Source organism: Sciurus vulgaris (assembly GCF_902686455.1).
Source record: "Sciurus vulgaris genome assembly, chromosome: 10".
Taxonomy (NCBI): Eukaryota; Metazoa; Chordata; class Mammalia; order Rodentia; family Sciuridae; genus Sciurus; species Sciurus vulgaris.
In genome coordinates, this window is record NC_136470.1 from 75,726,393 (window position 1) to 75,746,384 (window position 19,992).

Below are 19,992 nucleotides of genomic sequence, written 5' to 3' on the forward strand. Positions count from 1 at the left end.
GAACCTACAGATTTCTACATCTCTCTGTGTGCCTAGAACTGGAGAGTTCAAGACCACTCTAGGACACAGAGCCTAGAGTGATTAAGTCACTTCCACCATGTACCTACCCGTCTCTCAAAAGCTGTGGCAAAAAGACAATGCTAAGGAACACGAAGGAATTTTTTTTTTCTAACATTTTTTTTTCTAACATTTGCCACAGAAATACCACAAATCTTATCAATTATATTTCCCTCTTTATAAAGAAGATTTACCTTATTTAAATAAAAAAGGAGTACATTTCTTTATACTTAATAGCATCAGACTTAGAAAAAGTGTGAAGATAATTTACTTATCAAAGCATTGCCATAGTGACTTCTAAAATATAAAGTATGTCACTGCTAGGCTTAAAAGCCTTCGGGGACTTCCTTTTTATTTTTGCTTTTTGCACTCTGGGATTGTACCCAGGGAGTCTCTACCACTGAGCCACATGCCCAGCCCTTTTTTATTTTTTATTTTTAGACAGGATCTCACTAAGTTGCTGAAACTGGCCTCAACTAGCAATCCTCCTGCCTCAGTCTCCCAAGTCACTGGGATTACAGGCATGTACCACCACGTGTGGCTACTTCAGGGACTTCCCGTAGCACTTGGAATAAAATAGTCCTTCTGCCTCTCCAAGCTCTCATCTTGGAGAGATGAGAAAGTCCACTGAAGTGGCCTCTGACAGCAACATGTACACATGCTTTTTCCTAACTAAAGTTTTTTCTCTAACCTCTTTATTTGGGTAAAGTCTATTAATGTTCAGGTCACAGTTTAAATTTCACTTCTTCAAAGAGGCTTTCCTTGCTCAACTAACTAAATATATCTCCACTTTTTATTTTTTATGTTATAATATCCTGTACAAAGTATTCTTCTACAAAGTATAATATTATAAATCACATATTTGCAATTATATTTTAAAACAATATCTGTCTCCTTCTGAAACCTGTAAATTCCATCAGGTGGGTGCACATGTCTATTTTGTTCACCTCCTCTGCTGGCAATATAGTAGGCATTCAAACAATCATGGAATGAATTCATGCAATATGCCAGTTTTGAAGGAAAAGTTCTTCAAAAAGATTCAAAAAAGAAATACTGGAGATATTGTACTGCTCCTTCTATCAACATCAATACTACTCTCAGAAAAAAACAAAATCATTCCCTAGATGTTAGTAGCTTCACAGTCATGGAACAAAGAACAGGTATTCTTTTAGCTACTCATTCATATCAAATGTGAACCAAACTTTAAGGTGGTGTAAATAAATGAAGCTATAAATAAACATAACAATGACACTGAAACACACTTCTTCTCACCTATGGAATTCTCATTTGTGTGACTCCTATGTTGAATTCTCTCAGCAGAAGACAATGAGACACTTTAGGTACTTTCTACATTACGAGATGCTGAAATGAGATTAAAAACTAACCTAGACTCAACCCAGGATTTCATATCCTTCTCACTTCTCCAGGGATATCTCTCTTATTTGAATATATAAAGTTCATTTGAATGGGTCTTTTAGAAAAGTAATAAAAACTCATTGAAAAAAGGTATATATTAACATAATTTAGGAATGTATAAAGAAAAAAGTAAATATTACCTGTTGTATACTACTAAATTCCAAAACAATATCACGGGCATCCATTTTATTTTTTTTTCTTTTTATTTTTTTTTTATTGTAAACAAATGGGATACATGTTGTTCTCTGTTTGTACATGGCGTAAAGGCATACCATTTGTGTAATCATAAATTTACATAGAGTAATGTTGTTTGATTCATTCTGTTATTTTTTCCCTTCCCCCCACCCCTCCCACCCCTCTTTACCCTCTATACAGTACTTCCTTCCTCCATACTTGCCCCCCTCCCTAACCCTAACTCTAACCCTAACACTAACCCTTCCCTCCCCCCCATTATGTGTCATCCTCCACTTATTAGCGATATCATTCGTCCTTTGGCTTTTTGAGATTGGCTTATCTCACTTAGCATGATATTCTCCAATTTCATCCATTTGCCTGCAAATGCCATAATTTCATCATTCTTTATGGCTGAGTAATATTCCATTGTATATATATACCACAGTTTCTTTATCCACTCATCAATTGAAGGGCATCTAGGTTGGTTCCACAGTCTGGCTATTGTGAATTGAGCAGCTATGAACATTGATGTGGCTGTATCTCTGCAGTATGCTGATTTTAAGTCCTTTGGGTATAGGCCAAGGAGTGGGATAGCTGGGTCAAATGGAGGGTCCATTTCAAGTTTTCTAAGGAATCTCCACACTGCTTTCCAGAGTGGCTGCACTAATTTGCAGCCCCACCAGCAATGTATGAGTGTACCTTTCTCCCCACATCCTCACCAACACCTGTTGTTGCTCGTATTCTTGATAATCGCCATTCTAATTGGGGTGAGATGGAATCTTAGGGTGGTTTTGATTTGCATTTCTCTTATTACTAGAGATGTTGAGCATTTTTCCATATGTTTGTTGATTGCTTGTAGATCTTCTGTGAAGTGTCTATTCATTTCCTTAGCCCATTTGTCGACTGGATTATTTGAATTTTTGGAGTAGAGTTTTTTGAGTTCTTTATAGATTCTGGAGATTAGTGCTCTATCTGAAGTATGATTGGCAAAGATATTCTCCCACTCTGTAGGCTCTTTCTTCGCATTGCTGATAGTTTCCTTTGCTGAGAGAAAGCTTTTTAGTTTGAATCTATCCCAGTGGTTGATTCTAGCTTTTATTTCTTGTGCTATGGAAGTCCTGTTAAGGAAGTCTGATCCTAGACCAACAAGGTGAAGATTTGGACCTACTTTTTCTTCTATAATCTGCAGGGTCTCTGGTCTGATTCCGAGGTCCCTAATCCATTTTGAGTTTAGTTTCGTGCATGGTGAGAGATATGGGTTTAGTTTCATTCTGTTGCATATGGATTTCCAATTCTCCCAGCACCATTTGTTGAAGAGGCTATCTTTTCTCCATTGCATATTTTTGGCCCCTTTGTCTAGTATGAGAAAATTGTATTTATTTGGGTTTGTGTCCGTGTCCTCTATTCTGTACCATTGATCTACCTTTCTATTTTGGTACCAATGCCATGCTGTTTTTGTTACTATTGCTTTGTAGTAGAGTTGAAGATCTGGTATTGCAATACCCCCTGTTTCACTCTTCCTGCTAAGGATTGCTTTAGCTATTCTGGGTTTCTTATTCTTCCAGATGAATTTCATAATTGCTTGCTCTATTTCTGTAAGGTACGTCATTGGGATTTTAATTGGAATTGCATTGAATTTGAATAGCACTTTAGGTAGTATGGCCATTTTGACAATATTAATTCTTCCTATCCAAGAACATGGAAGATCTTTCCATCTTCTAAGGTGTTCTTTAATTTCTTTCTTTAGTGTTGTATAGTTCTCATTGTAGAGGTCTTTCACCTCTTTTGTGAGATTGATTCCCAAGTATTTTATTTTTTTCGAGGCTATTTTGAATGGGGTAGTTTTCCTAATTTCTCTTTCTGAAGATTCATCACTTATGTATAAAAATGCGTTGGATTTACGGGCATTGATCTTGTAACCTGCTACTTTACTGAATTCACTTATGAGTTCTAAGAGTTTTCTGGTGGAATTTCCAGGTTCCTCTAAATATATAATCATGTCATCAGCGAACAGGGATAGTTTGAGTTCTTCTTTTCCAATTCGTATCCCTTTAATTTCTTTGGTTTGTCTAATTGCTCTGGCCAGAGTCTCAAGAATGATGTTGAATAGAAGTGGTGAAAGAGGGCATCCCTGCCTTGTTCCAGTTTTTAGGGGGAATGCTTTCAGTTTTTCACCATTTAGAATGATATTAGCCATGGGCTTAGCATAAATGGCCTTTACAATGTTAAGGAATGTTCCCACTATCCCAATTTTTTCTAGTGTTTTGAGCATGAAGGGGTGCTGTATTTTATCAAATGCTTTTTCTGCATCTATTGAAATAATCATGTGATTCTTGACTTTAAGTCTATTGATATGGTGAATTACATTTATTGATTTCCTGATGTTGAACCAACCTTGCATCCCTGGGATGAAACCCACTTGATCATGGTGCACTATCTTTTTAATATGTTTTTGTATGCGATTTGCTAAAATTTTGTTGAGAATTTTTGCGTCGATGTTCATTAAGGATATTGGTCTGAAATTTTCTTTCCTTGATGAGTCTCTGTCTGGTTTAGGTATCAGTGTGATATTGGCTTCATAGAATGAGTTTGGGAGGGTTCCCTCCTCTTCTATTTTATGGAATACTTTGAGAAGTATGGGAATGAGCTCTTCTTTAAAGGTTTTATAGAACTCGGCTGAGTACCCATCTGGTCCCGGACTTTTCTTTGTTGGTAGGCTTTTGATGACTTCTTCTATTTCATTACTTGAAATTGGTCTATTTAAATTGTTTATGTCCTCCTCATTCAGTTTAGGCAATTCATATGTCTCTAGAAACCTGTTGATGTCTTCGAAATTTTCTATTTTGTTGGAGTATAGATTTTCAAAATAGCTTCTAATTATGTTTTGTATTTCAATCCTGTCTGTTGTGATATTTCCTTGTTCATTCCAAATTTTAGTGATTTGGGTTTTCTCTCGTCTTCTCTGTGTTAGTGTGGCTAAAGGTTTATCAATTTTGTTTATTTTTTCGAAGAACCAACTATTTATTTTGTCAATTTTTTGTATTGTTTCTTTTCTTTCAATTTCATTGATTTCAGCTCTGAGTTTAACTATTTCCTGTCTTCTACTACTTTTGGTGCTGGTCTGTTCTTCTTTTTCTAGGGCTTTGAGCTGTAATGTTAGGTCGTTTATTTGTTGAGTTTTACTTCTTTTATTAAATGTGCTCCATGAAATAAATTTCCCTCTAAGTACTGCTTTCATAGTGTCCCAGAGATTTTGATATGATGTTTCTTTGTTCTCATTTACCTCTAAGAATTTTTTAATTTCCTTCCTAATATCTTCTGTTATCCATTCATCATATAACAGCATATTGTTTAATCTCCAGGTGTTGGAATAGTTTCTGTGTTTTACTCTTTCATTTATTTCTAACTTCAATCCATTATGATCTGATAGAATACATGGTAGTGTCTCTATCTTCTTGTATTTGCTAACATTAGCTTTGTGGCATAATATATGGTCTATTTTAGAGAAGGATCCATGTGCTGCTGAGAAGAAAGTGTATTCGCTCTTGGTTGGATGGTATATTCTATAAATGTCAGTTAAGTCTAAATTACTGATTGTGTTATTGAGATCTATGGTTTCTTTGTTCAATTTTTGTCTGGAAGATCTGTCCAGTGGTGAGAGAGGCGTGTTAAAATCACCTAGTATTATTGTGTTATGGTCTATTTGGTTTCTGAAATTGAGAAGGATTTGTTTGACATACATGGATGAGCCACTGTTTGGGGCATAGATGTTTATGATTGTTATATCTTGCTGATTTATGCTTCCCTTAAGCAGTATGAAATGACCTTCTTTATCCCTTCTGACTAACTTTGGCTTGAAGTCCACATTATCGGAAATGAGGATGGATACTCCAGCTTTTTTGCTGAGTCCATGTGCATGGTATGTTTTTCCCCATCCTTTCACCTTTAGTCTATGGGTATCTTTTTCTATGAGGTGAGTCTCTTGCAGGCAACATATTGTTGGATCTTTCTTTTTAATCCAGTCTGCCAGTCTATGTCTTTTGATTGATGAATTCAGGCCATTAACATTCAGGGTTATTATAGAGAAATGATTTGGTTTCCCGGTCATTTGGTTCAATTTTAAAATTTTGTTTATTTATTTGTTTGACACAACTTGTTTCCTCCTTTATTTGACAATTCCTTTAGGATAATTCCTCCCTTTGCTGATTTGCTTCTTTGTTTTTCATCTCTTCCTCATGGAATATTTTGCTGAGAATGTTCTGTAATGCTGGCTTTCTTTTTGTAAATTCTTTTAGCTTTTGTTTATCATGGAAGGATTGTATTTCATCGTCAAATTTGAAGGTAAGTTTTGCTGGGTATAAGATTCTTGGTTGGCATCCATTTTCTTTCAGGGCTTGAAAAATGTTGTTCCAGGCCCTTCTAGCTTTTAGGGTCTGGATTGAAAAATCTGCTGATATCCGTATTGGTTTCCCCCTGAATGTAATTTGGTTCTTTTCTCTCACAGCCTTTAAAATTCTGTCTTTATTTTGTATGTTAGGTATTTTCATTATAATGTGCCTTGGTGTGGGTCTGTTGTAATTTTGTGTATTTGGAGTCCTATAAGCCTCTTGAACTTGATTTTCCATTTCATTCTTCAGATTTGGGAAATTTTCTGATATTATTTCACTGAATAAATTGTTCATTCCTTTGGCTTGTTTCTCTAGGCCTTCCTCAATCCCAATAATTCTTAAATTTGGCCTTTTCATGATATCCCATAGTTCTTGTAGATTTTGTTCATGATTTCTTACCATCTTCTCTGTTTGTTCAACTTTGTTTTCAAGGTTAAATATTTTGTCTTCAATGTCTGAGGTTCTGTCTTCCAGGTGTTCTATCCTATTGGATATGCTTTCTATGGAGTTCTTAATTTGGTTTATTGTTTCCTTCATGTCAAGGATTTCTGTTTGGTTTTTTTTCAATATCTCTAACTCTTTATTGAAATGATCTTTTGCTTCCTGTATTTGCTCTTTTAACTGTCGATTGGTGCGATCATTCAATGCTTGCATTTGCTCTTTCATCTCATCGTTTGCTTCTCTGATCATTTTAATTATGTACATTCTGAACTCCATTTCTATCGTTTCTTCTGCCATGCTGTCATTGGGTTTTATTGATGTAACATCTAGATTTGTTTGCAGCATTTTCTTTCCTTGTTTTCTCATATTGTTCAGGTATCAGTGGACCGCTGAGATACTGCAGATTTCCTCTATTGACTTACAATGTCCCTGAAGATTTCTATATATATCCCCCCTTAGCCTTCAGTAGGCTGAAGTCTTGGAGGAAGTTGATAATGCGGTGCTCCACAAGGAAGCTGCCTCTCTAGGAGTGGTGTCCTTCAGGTGGGGTATAATCCCTGCTAGTGGGCAGAGGTGCCTCCACTCGTTGACCAATGGTCATCCAAAGGGGACCTAGGCTGCGGGCTGAGGCAAGGCCTGTTTGGGCCTGAGTCTCTGGTTTTACCGTCCTTGTGGGGAAACCTCACCCAGCAGGGAAGACTCACCCGGTGGGGAGGTCTCGCTGGTCGGTTCCCTCCTAGAGGTTCCCCTCAATTTAGAGCTACCACCTGGGCTGGGCTGCCTTCCTCTGCAAAGTTCCTAGGGGCCCGGCCCTACCTCCTGGGCCTGGGAGCCTCACCCTTCACAGATGAATCTCCTTAGGCTGCCCCTCCTCAGAGAATCTGCCCGCAGGCCTGGAACCTTTGCTCCGCCCTAAGCCTGTCTCTGTGCGGCTCTTCCACCCAGAAGCCTCCTAGATCCTGGGACCCTGCTCTGCACCTAATCGCCTGGCTATGCGGCCTCTCCTCTGAGCAGCCACCTGGGGCCCCGAACAATCGCTCTGATTCCCAGAGACCCGCCACAGGCCTCTTCCTCAAGATAGCCGCCCAGTATTCCGGTGTGGTCACTAGGAGTCCAAGAAACTCACTTCGTGCCTCCTCCTCCCACCAACCACCCTTAGCCCTGGGCAATCAATCACTCCGAGTCGAAGTGACCCTCCCCGTTCCTCCTCCTTCTCCAGATAACCCCCCGGGTGTTCAGGAGCGGTCACTCTGAGTGGCTCTGAATCCACGTGACCCGCTGCACGGGTCCTCTGGGCAACCGCCCGGAGCTCTGGTGCGGCCACTCAAGACCAAGCGACCCACCGCGCTTCTCCTCCAGGCAGCCCCCCTGTGTTCAGGAGCTGTCACTTTAAGTCCAAACAACTCACCACTCGCCTTCTCCTCTGAGCAGCCGCCTGGAGCGCTAATGCAGTCACTGCGCGAGTCCAAACGACCCGCCGCGCTCCTCCTCCTCCTCCTCCTACTCCTCCAGGCAGGCCCCGGGGTTCAGAAGTGGTCTGAGTCCAATCAGCTCGCCACGCAGCCCCTCCTCTGGCAACCGCCTGTAGCTCTGGTGTAGTCACCCCGAATCCAAGCAGCCGCGCTCCTCTTCCTCCTCCTCGTCCTCAGGGCAGGCCCCGGTGTTCAGAAGCAGTCGTTCTGAGTCCAAACAGCTCGCCGCGGAGCTTCTCCTCTGGCAACCGCCTGTAGCTCTGGTGCAGTCACTCCAAATCCAAGTGGCCACGTTCCTCCTCCTCCTCCTCAGGGCAGGCCCCGGTGTTCTGAGTCCACACAGCTCTCCTCGCCGCTCCTCCCCTAGGCAGCCACCGGAGCCCCAGTGGTGGCTTCGAGTCCCAGCGCTGCACTGAGCGGCCTCCTCTACGACGCTCCCAGTTGTCCGAGTTCACTGCTCCAGCGGGGGGAGGGGCGTCTTGCCGGCAGCTCTACTTCACAAAGTTTCCTGCGTTCCGGGACCACCATCCCATCCGGGACGCCTTCCCAACGGGTGAGAGTCACCCGGCTGCTTTGAGTTGGTCCCAAGTGTCTCAATATCTCCTCTTTTGAATCCTGAGTCCTGGAGCAACATGAAATACAGCCACCCTCTAGGCCACCATCTTGAAACCTCTGCATCCATTTTATGATGATCAGTCATCCTGGTGTGCCCAGGACTTAGGGTTCCTTGAATGCGAGACTTTCAATGTTAAAATTCTATTTCTGACTTTTTTCTTAACACGGTCAAGTATATACATAGATTTTTAAACAAATATGCACTCATATTGAGTACTCTGTTTTGCAATGTTCTTTTTTTTTTTCATATACAGTTGATTCTTACTATCCACAGAGGTTATACTCTATACAGTTGCTACAAACACTGAATTAGCAAATATAAAACCATTGCTGCTGGAGGAAAAGTAAGAGATCAATAAGGGCAGTTCCTGAGAATTGGGGGAAGAGGGCTGCGAGAACTGGGGCACTGGAGGGTAGAGAAGGAAAGGATACTTTTCACCATGTACCCTTTTGCAATGTTCTTTAGACATGAAATAGTATGTTCAAAAAAAGATTTTGTATTTGATACATATAGCTTGGTTAAAATAAAAATCATGATTTTACAGCACTATTAGTATGAAAGTATATTTCTTAAAGATATCCACTTTAAGAAAATGTCTAATTCTATCAAGTAACTTATTCATTTAATACTTCAACTAGCGAATTTCATTGATATTAAGACACCATTAATTAATTATAAGATATAAATTTAAAGGCAGCTTCTCAGGGGAAAAAAGAACACTAGGATATACATAATTTTCAAAAACAATACTCTTCTACAGCAATACACTCAAGAGTTGATGCTTAGCTTTCTCAACATTCAGTCTAAAGACTTGAGTCGATTTCACCAATCAATAATTACATCTTAGCATACTTTAAAAGATTGCTTTTCATAATGCATACTGTTGATTTTCACTTCCTTAAGCACCTTCAAGATTGTCAGTACAAGCTGGGCACAGTGTTGCACACCTATAACCCCAGTGACTTGGGAGGCTGGGACAGGAGGATTGCAAGTTCTAAACTGGCCTGGGCAACTCAGCAAGGCCCTAAGCAACTTAGGAAGACCCTGTCTCAAAATAAAAAATAAAAAGGCTGGGAATGTAGCTCAGTGGTAAAGTGCCTCTGGGTTTAATCCCTAGTACCAAAAATAAATAAATACATAAATAAAGATTGAAAATATGATTCTGAAGCATATATCAGCATTTTCTTTGTATTGTCTACATGATTCAGTCAACCAAGTTTCCTATATTTCCTTTAAGTAAATTACATCAGTAGAAGAGAAATAGCTCCTTATGTTGGAGTCTTTTGATCAATAGGTGGATGTTTTGCACCTCAGCATAGTTCTTACATGCACATGAACTAGTCATAGAACCCTCTCTTAAATTTGAGAATGTCCATACAGTCAATTCTGAGACATGTGTCAGTTTCTACTGCTTTTAACTGATTTGCTTGGTGTAAGACAGGCAATCTTACATAAATATACATATACATACACACACTAACTTTTCATTTCAAGGTTAGGTTGCTTTATCATGAAATTTTTTGAAATCATTTGTAAAAACCAAAAAAGTTTCTGAATTTTTAAGTGATGATTTAGCTAAGTGCAGCATATCAAATAAATGATATGACAAATTATTTTCAATTAACAACTGAAATGTTTCTTTACAGAAGTATTCACCTTGAAAGAAAATTCACTTTTTCTTTGGAGTTTATGGGCAAAAAAGATAGGATCAGAATGAAAGAGGAGAGGCAGAAGAAAAAGTCAAAGGAAATGTTTTACTTTTCTTTCATTCTGACCAGAAAACTTCTATTACCATACGAATAACAGTCCTATCATAGGGACTATTGATTAATAGTCCTATCAGAGGGACACCCTTCCAAACCCAGGCAGCATGTTATTTCTTACTAGTAGAGGCAATTTGTCAAATATAAGATTTCTGTAATGGTAACAATAAAAATATGGTTTAAGAGTTCCCTTATTAGATCTTATAAAACAAATCTCAAAGGAACCTTTACCTGTCCATTTTTGCTTCCTGCTGACAGTAGGCTGCATAAGAGATGATGTTTTCATGGCGGCATCTCTCAGTGGCCAGCGCACCAACATAAAGGACAAAGTCTGCATCCTGGACACCCTCTTGGTCCAGCACACCCACTGCTCCACAGGGCCACTTACCCCCTCGGCAAACCCTGCATTGCTACACCCGTGAGGGTGAGGAGCAAAATCAGAACAGAGATGTGGTTAGCTGAAGTGACAAATTTAGAGTGAATCCAATATATATCTAAATATGGTATTATTAACTTTTATTTATTACCTCTAAACTTTAACAAGCAGTGGCATATGCCTGTAGTCCCAGTACTTTCGAGACTCAGGCAGGAGGACTGCTTGAGCTGAGTTTGAGACCAGACTGGGATACATAGTGAGAAAACCATCGCAAATAGAACAAAAAACAATAACAAAATAAAACCTAAAAAAAACCTATCTCTAACTTTAAATTTGGCTAAAATTTCTACTTTATAAAATGATCATAAATCTATAAACTCAATGAAAACAAATAATTCTATTTATAAATATGGTCAAAAAACAAGGATGCAGAAAAGATGGAAATTGAAAAGGTTTTAAAACCCTAAAACTTAGTGAAGGAACTTCCGTATGCCTTTTTTTTGGTGGTGATAGAATTGAACCCAGGTTCTCATCATGCTAAGTGTTCTACCACTGAGTAACGTCCTCTATGTACTTTTTGCAACTTTCTTTGAATCTATAGTTATTTCAAAATTAATAAAAAACTTTTAGTTAATGGAAATACATTTCCTATTGTAAAGAAATCCATGTAGCTTGTTAAAAAATTAGATCATACAAAACCATACAAAGAAAAAGTTAGTCATTTGTAATTATTACCCTTGTTTCTAGTTTTCTTTTTTTGCCCCTGTCAGCAGTAAGATGACTTGTTTCTAGTATTTTCTAGGCAAATCTTACTTTGACTCTTCAAATTACAATTAGAAAAAAAATCAGTAAATTTTTTTTAGGTGAAGCTATGCTTGCACAAAGAAGAAAAAAACAAAAACAAAAGAACCAGACACTTCCATTTCACTTAGTAGAAAGTATAAGTTGTTTACTCTTCCTTCTATAACATATCTTTATAATTTTAAAATTCAATTATTTTAACCTATTAATAGCTGGTATTACAAAAAAGTTACAATTTTAAGCATTCTTTCTCATAATTGTCTAATTAAAAAAAATCATAACTTTCAAAAAGTAGGAAGTAGAACTTTGGAAGAGCCAAGAAAATTAAAAACAATGAACAAACCCTTAGGAAAAATTAATGAAATTAGTCTTAAAATACCTAGCAAATGCCTTAGCAAAAGAGATAGGGATACAATCAACAATTTGTTTAAATTTTTAAACGTGTTCCTAAAGCTCTTATGCATGAGAATTTGAAAAATTAAATAAAAATGAAGCAAGCAAATTGTACAGGTGCCATCCCATAGTGTTATAGAAGCCTTTACTTAGCTGCAAATACTTTAAGAAGAAAACTTTAAAAAAAGAAATCTAATTTAAAATATATGATTAATATTGGCTATAAAGTCAATGTTTACTACTGTATTCATTTTCTATAAGTAATAAAAGAATGCAGTGAATTAGAGAAAACAGTTGTACCTGAAAATAATATTTTCAGATTTATATGTATAATGAATTTGTTTTCTGGTATATATATTTAAATTTTCTATTTTTTCTGCTACAAGTATAATAGATTCTCAATATGAAAAATCAGAACATCACAAAAATAAATAACAAAGAAAAGTGCCTACCATCCAATTCCTTTTTGTGTTTTTATTAGTATATTATAACTAAATAGTGGGATTTATTATAACATGTCATTATATACATGAAACAATTTGATTTAATTCATTCCCCAGTACTTCCCCTTTCCTTCCTGTCCTCCCTCCCCTGTGTCCCTTCCTTTATTCTTCTGGTCTTCCTTCTATTTATTTACAATATAAACATATACATGTACTTTTTTCATTGATGTATCATAATTATATATAAAATGGGATTTACTGTGATATATTCATACATGCATATAGCATAATTTGGTCAATTTTATTCCCCAGTTCTTCCCCTTTTCCCCTTCCCCCTCCCCTCAGATCTCCGACCTCTACATTACTGATATCCTTCCTGTTTTCATAAGATCCCCTTTTTTTCTCTCTAGCTTCAGCATATAAAACATTGGACTCTTAACTAAGTCTGGCTTATACAAATTCACTTATTATGATGTTCTCCAGTTCTATCAGTTTATCACCAAATGATGCCATTTCATTCTTTTTTATGGCTGAATCAAACTTCATTGTGTATAGATACATTTTATTTAACTGTTCATCTTCTGATAGATACCTAGGCTGGTTTCCTAACAGGGCTATTGTGAATTGCACTTCTATACACATTAGAATGCATGTATTGCTATGGTATGCTGATTCTAGTTCTTTTGGATAAGCATTGAGGAGTAGAATAGCTGGGTCATATGTTGGTTCCATTCCTAGTCTCCTGAGGAATCGCTATACTGATTTCCACAATGGTTATACTAATTTATAGTCCCACCAATAATTTATGTGTTCCTTTCTCCCCATATCCTCTACATCATTTATTATTATTTACATTCTTGATGGTTGCCATTCTAATTGGGGTGGCATGAAGTCTCAATATAGTTTTGATTTACATTTTCCTGATTGCTAAAAATGTTGAACATTTTTCATATATCTCTTGGCCATTTGCCTTACTTCTTTTGAGAATGTCTTTATTTCCTTTGCCCCCTTATTGATTGTGTTATTTGTGTTCTTGGTGTTTTAAATTTTTTGAGTTCTTCATATGTTCTGAATATTAATCCTCTGTCTAAAGGATAAACAGCAAAGATTTTCTTCCATTCTGTAGGCTCTCTCTTCACATTCCTTTGATGTGCAGAAACTTTTTAATTTGATGCCATTCCACGTACTGATTCTTGGCTTTATTTCTTGTGCTTCAGAAGTCTTATTAAGAAAGTCAGTGCTTGTGCTTATATGTTAAGTATTGGTCCCTGTTTTCTTCTCTGAGTTACACAGTATCTGGTCTAATTCCTAGGTCTTTTCTCCACTTTGAGGTAACTTCTGTGCAGGGTGAGAGATGGGGGTCTAATTTCATTCTACAAATGGCTATTCAGTTCTCCTAGCACCATTTGTTTAAAAAGGCTATCTTTTCTCCACCTTGTGTTTCTGGCACCTTTGTCAAAGATGAGATGACTGTGACTAAATCTGTGTGGGTTGTTTGTGTGTCTTCTGTTATGTTCCACTGGTCTTCATGTATATTTTTATGACAGCATGTAGTTTTTATCACTAAAGTTTTGTAGTTACCATTAGTTCTTAAAGGAAATCATTAACATTTTGATATGTATCCAGATTTCTTAATGTGCATATTCCTTTAGACCATTTCATAATTTTTATCATATGCATATCTGCACTTTTCAAATAAAACATATTGATACTTTTTCTTCATTTAAGAGCTTAAATATCTTTCCAAGTCAGTACATAGAGATCTACTTTGTTCTATAACAAACCATTCTATGGTTATAACATAATATAATAACCTACATATGTATACTTATAGTTTTATAAAGAACACCCTTGAACACACATAAGATAGTTAATAAGTTGGTTTTTTTTTTTTCTCTTTTCTTCAGACAGTGCCTCACTGTGTTGCTCCAGCTGGTCTCAAATTCATAAACTCAAGCAATCTTCCTGACTCAGCCCTCCAAGTAGCTGGGAATACAGTCATGTACCATTGTGCCCCACACAGTTATTAATATTTTTATGGAATAAATATATAGGTCAGGTTGAAGCATACTATTTTTTATTTTAAGAGATATCAAATTGCCCCTTTAAAAAAACTGAGGTAAGCTATATAACTGCTCAAAGATGTTCTGGAAAACAAGGATAAAGTTCTTAGCTAAACAGATTCACCACTTTATAGATAAATGATGAAGAAAACAAATGAAAGGAAATGTCATTAAATGCACTTAAAAAGCAAGGAAAGAACAGAGTCAGCATATTCATGATTACTTTCAGTAGAAAAATAAAGTTACTAAGGCTTTATACTTGAATCTATAAAAAATTCCTGCTGAAACAGATTTAAATGTGTTCTCATGGTTAGGTTATAGAGTAAAAAACATTGCTAAGAGCAGGGTGAATTACCTGGAGATGTTCCTCAGGCACAATAACTGGTCCACACTTTGTATATGGTGCACATTCACCAGTACAGTATCTATGAGGATCATTTTCTTTCCGTAGGTATTGGTTTGTTGCACATTGTCTTTGGTACATTTGTATATTAAAGTTTAAATACAAAAAATAAGAGTAAGAAAAGAATAGTTCATAGCAGTTAAAAACAATGCAATAAACTGGTAGCTGCTACGTTAATTCACTAATAAGTTTACTGTTTAAGTTACAAAAGTAGGCTAAGAAGGAATTCTAGTTCTGGGGGAATCACTCTGATCTAGGTTTTCAAGCACCCAAATACTTTCATGAAGCCACTACTATAGCCATGTGAAGAAGAGATAAAGCGGGCTTGGGGAACAGAGAAACAATACCACCCTTGGAAAACATCCTACAGGCTACCTCATAATGGAAAATTAGGGAAAGAATGTTTATCCAGCAGGTATTTTTTCATTCTTTTTAAACATGTTGCAATTTGGTCTCTAAGAACAAGTAAAATAAAATATTGTACTATAAATTTTATACATTGTCATGCTGGTAGAATGAGGAGGGCAGAGAACTAAATGAATGAAGAAAACAATCAATGTTTAGTGTGACTTACCTGCTAAGTAAGATGGTGCCAGCAGGTCTACGAACCTGAAAAGTCTTCTCTAGATAAGAAATAGCTTGCGGGAAAAGTTTGTTCTAAATAATAGTTTGAAAAAAAAAAAAAAAAAATCAGAATTATAGTCAAGGGATAAATTATAGTTAAATAAATAAGCACAGTATATAAGACTGAGAGGACAAGAAAGAAAAACCTTACAATTATGGAATACTAATACTAGTCAAAGGTTGTATGGCAGTGGATAGGGAAAGAGTGAATAGGTGGAAAGAAATTTCCTTATTCTCTAGTTGAGGTTGGGAAAAGAAGAGCACTAGGCAGAAACTTCTTTCCCTACTTCCATTTAAATAAAAAATTAAAAAATGTAAATCTCAATTATTAATCCAGGAAGTATGAGACCAATTTAGACTCTCTCATGGGCAGTTTATGTTAAAAAAAATCTTAAGTGTAAACTCACCAATTCCTGTAGCTCACAGTGATTTGGCTTAATGTGTATATGTGTGTGTGACTCTGTAGTTAAAAACATGATGAAATTAAGGATCTTTTTTTTTTTTTTTTCATGTCAACTTTCATATTTCAACCTTTTTAACTCTAGGCCTTTATTTAACTACAGTGTCTCTGTTAACTCTGTTTTGTGGAGGCAAAATTCATGTAACATAAAATTCACCATCTTAATCACTTTAAAGTGTATGTTTCAGTGGCTTTTAGTATACTCACTATGTTATACAACCATCACCCTATATAATTCCAGAATATTTTCATCCCCCCAAAGCAAAACCCCATATGCATCAGGGAGTCAGTCTCCATCCCCTCCTCCCCTCCCAGCCTCTACAAGTCCCTAGTGCACTTTCTGTCTCTGTGAATTTGTCTATTCTGAACATTTTATATAAATGGAATAATATAATATGTGGTCTTTGCATCTGGCTTCTTTTACTTAACGTGCTTTGCTCTTGGTGTAGTGGGCATTATTTTTATAGCCAAAACCATATTTCACTCTATTCATGTTCCATTCATTGTTTATCATTCATCCATTGATAGACATTTGGGTCATTTCCATCTTTAGCTATTGGAAATAGTGCTCCTTGAAATATTTATGTGCAAAATTTTGGGTGGACGTGTTTTTATTTCTCTTGTTATATACCTTGGAATAGAATTCCTAGGTCATATGGTAACTCTAAGTTTAACTTTTATATTTTGTGTGTTGCTGGGGATCAGACCCAGGGCTGCACATGTGCTAGGCAAGCACTCTCACGCTGAGGTACCTCCCCAACCCTATGTTTAACTTTTTGAGGAGCAGCCAAACTATTTGCCACAGTGGCTATGCCAATTTACATTCCACCAGCAATGTGTGAGAGGTCCAGTTTCTCCACATCCTCCCTAACACTTGTTATTTACCTTTTTTTTAATGGCCATTCTAAGGGTGTGGAGTGTTATCTGTGGGTTTTTTTTTTTTTTTTATTGTAAACAAATGGGATACATGTTGTTTCTCTGTTTGTACGTGGCGTAAAGGCATACCATTTGTGTAATCATAAATTTACATAGAGTAATGTTGTTTGATTCATTCTGTTATTTTTTTCCCTTCCCCCCACCCCTCCCACCCTGAAATTAAGGATCTTAATAAACAACTTTGGTGTACACAATATCAGGTCAATCAGTCTTCAGAAGAATGAACATTCTCACAAAAAGAAAGGTATACTCCCTGTTTTTCAAAAGTTATCTTTTTCACCCAACCCAGCATGCCTTGTTCCAAAAACTTGAGAAAGAAGTAAAAAAGGAGAAGACTGATTTAGTATCAATCATAAAATAAGGCAACTAGCTTGTTACTGACAAAATTTCATTTAGTGCCTACAAAAACTACTTGGTAAAATGATAAATACATTCACTACCAACATCTTTTATTTAATCATTCACAAAAAAGTCTTGTATTTTTTTCTTTATTGAAGCAGAATTTATACATTATACGAGAGAGTGGGGCAGGAGGACTGTAAGTTGGAGGCCAGTAGTGACTTGCCAGGACCTTTCCTCAAAAAAAATAAATAAATAAAAAGGGGTGGAGTATAGTTCAGTTGTAGCTTGCCCCTGGGTTCAATTCCCAGGACTGCAAAAAAATTAAAAAATAAAAATAAAAAAAGAATTTACATATAAAAACATATTCATTTTAAATATTCTAATTCCTAAGTATCTATTACATACCTTTACAAGGTGTCTTTTCTCAGGAAGTAACCTGAAACAATGACATAAAACATAAGACTTCGTCACTTTGAGGCAAAGCACTCTCATTTGTTCAGATTCCATCAGTCAACAGCCCAAGGAATGCTATATGGAAACATATATATATAGTACCTGTTCCCCAAAATCTCCATTTACCACAATGAGTATTTGAGGATCACTCTGTGCCAAATCACAGTGCTAAGTATGATCATACGTTATCTCATTCATCTGGGAATGTCAAGGGTAGGAAAAGACAAACTACCCCTAATAGCTCTTCATAAACTACAGACTCATAATTCATCTGTTTTCTGGACCCTTCTTAGGTTAAAATCTGGTTAATAACTTGGTAAACTTTCTTATTATAGTTTATATTAGTATTTCCTCCAAGTACTATTGGCAAGAGCCTTCCAGATCTATTACTGATAACATTCAGGAGGATTCACATTTGATCTGTTTAAGGTATTCCTGATGAACTGATTTTTTTTTTTTGGGTGCTGGCAATCGAACCCAGGGCCTTGTGCTTACAAGGCAAGCACTCTACCAACTGAGCTATCTCCCCAGCCCCATGAACTGATTTTAATCATTTCCTATGGCCTTCAGCTTTCCAGACTAAAAAGCATCTTCTGATTAATTCCATCTTTTATATATTCATAAGTATATTTAGTTATAGATGGACTCACGATACTTTTATTTTATTTATTTATTTTTATGTGGTGCTGAGGATCAAACCCAGTGCTTCACACATGCTAGGCAAACACTCTATCACTGAGCCACAACCCCAGCCCCTGATTAATCCCATCTTAAAGCTATACTGGCCTTTTTAAAAGTTTGATCTATGAACAACAGAAGAAAAATCTTTACTACTTAGATTAACAATAAAAAGATGAAAAAATAATAGTGTACTTACTCTTCAATACTTTTATCATAGACAGTCTTAATTCTTAAATGCTCATCAACATCTCTCTTTACAACATGATTTGTCTTAAGATGAACCTTATTTATGACCTAGAAAAAGGAATAGTTTTAAAAAAATTTTTTTAGAAGATGTACATATTTTTCTTTATTGAGACAGAATTTATATATAATAAAATATACCCATTTTATTAGTCAACTGAGATCCAAACTTAAAATCAACAACCAAATTTCAAATTTATATCTAGCGAAAAAGTCCTCTGGCTCATATTCCATGATTTCAGCATTCATGAACCTCAAATATCTCCCAAGCAACTTCTATCATCTAGAAGAATACTAGGAACTTGAGTAATACAAGTAAATTGTTGCAGTAATACTAGCTGCCAAAAAGGTTTTGGGTTTCTCTGCTGCTTATCTGTAGCTTCTTACTGTATTTCTTATTGCAATTTTGTTGATTTTGAGTCTTCAGGAAAAGACTAAAAGTATCTTAAAAGTATTCTAAAAAGAGCACAAAAATTTCTTGCAAGAGTGTTTCATTTTGAATTTTCTCATTTCCATAATTTTTTAAAGGGAGGGAAAAAAAGAGAAGGAAGGTGGCAGCAGTATCAAAACTTTATTCAACTCTTAGTCAGACATAGTGGTAAATGCCTGTACTCTCAGTGACTCAGGAGGCTGAGGCAGGAGGATTGCAAGTTCAAGGCCAGCCTCAGAAACTACAAAAGCCCTAAGCAAATCAGCAAGACCCTGTCTCAAAAAATGAAAAAGTAAGAAATTTTTAAAAAGGCCTTGGGATGTGGTTCAGTGGTTAAGCACTCCTGGGATCAATCCCTGGTACCAATAAATAAATAAATAAATAAATAAGAAAAAAACTTCACGCAACTCTTAAATTACAGAAAAAAATGTGTTAGATCAACTAAAAGTAAGCTATATGCTACTCCATTCTTATAACTCTAGCAATGAACAGTCACATTTTTCTTCTTATATTGTTTATGATGATTTATATAAAAGACAATGGAATTTTATGTTTTATAGAAAACAGCTCTACTGTATGCCTTTGACCTATTAATACATAAGAACTCATAGGTATCCTTATTGCCCACACTACTGGCCTGATACCCTGCCTCCAGTCTTTCCCCCCTTTTCATTTCATTCTAACCCACCTCTCCAGATAACAGACTGTTTTTTCCTTCAGTGCTAGGGATGATCCCAGGGCCTTGTATATGCTAAGCAAGTGCTGCAGCACTGAGACATGGCCCTAGACCCAGACTGTTTTATAGCGAGTAAAAAAGCCATCAGAAATGTCTAAGCATAGCAAAGGGATATGGTATTTCCAATTGCATTTTAAGAAACCTATAGACTAAAATCCTTATACTGATATATCAAAGCCCTCTAGAAGCCAGTGGTTAAAGATGCAGATTCTAGAATTAAATTTCTGGGACTGTATTCTTGGCTCCACCATGTATACTAACTCTGTGATCTTAGGCAAGTT

At 36.5% G+C, this 19,992-nt stretch overlaps 1 protein-coding gene across 4 annotated transcripts in view; it reads right to left on the reverse strand.

The window, feature by feature from the left end:
• LMLN (leishmanolysin like peptidase) overlaps window positions 1-19,992 on the reverse strand; it is a 103,665-nt gene that overhangs the window by 74,853 nt on the left and 8,820 nt on the right. For all 4 annotated transcript variants that reach the window (XM_079156223.1, XM_079156221.1, XM_079156220.1 and 1 more), the window contains exons 2-6: window positions 18,499-18,596; window positions 17,574-17,604; window positions 15,381-15,463; window positions 14,759-14,876; window positions 10,559-10,737 (exon numbers count right to left, since the gene is read on the reverse strand). In XM_079156223.1, the coding sequence (XP_079012349.1) occupies window positions 10,559-10,737; window positions 14,759-14,876; window positions 15,381-15,463; window positions 17,574-17,604; window positions 18,499-18,596 (509 nt within the window). The remainder of the gene's footprint in view (window positions 1-10,558; window positions 10,738-14,758; window positions 14,877-15,380; window positions 15,464-17,573; window positions 17,605-18,498; window positions 18,597-19,992) is intronic.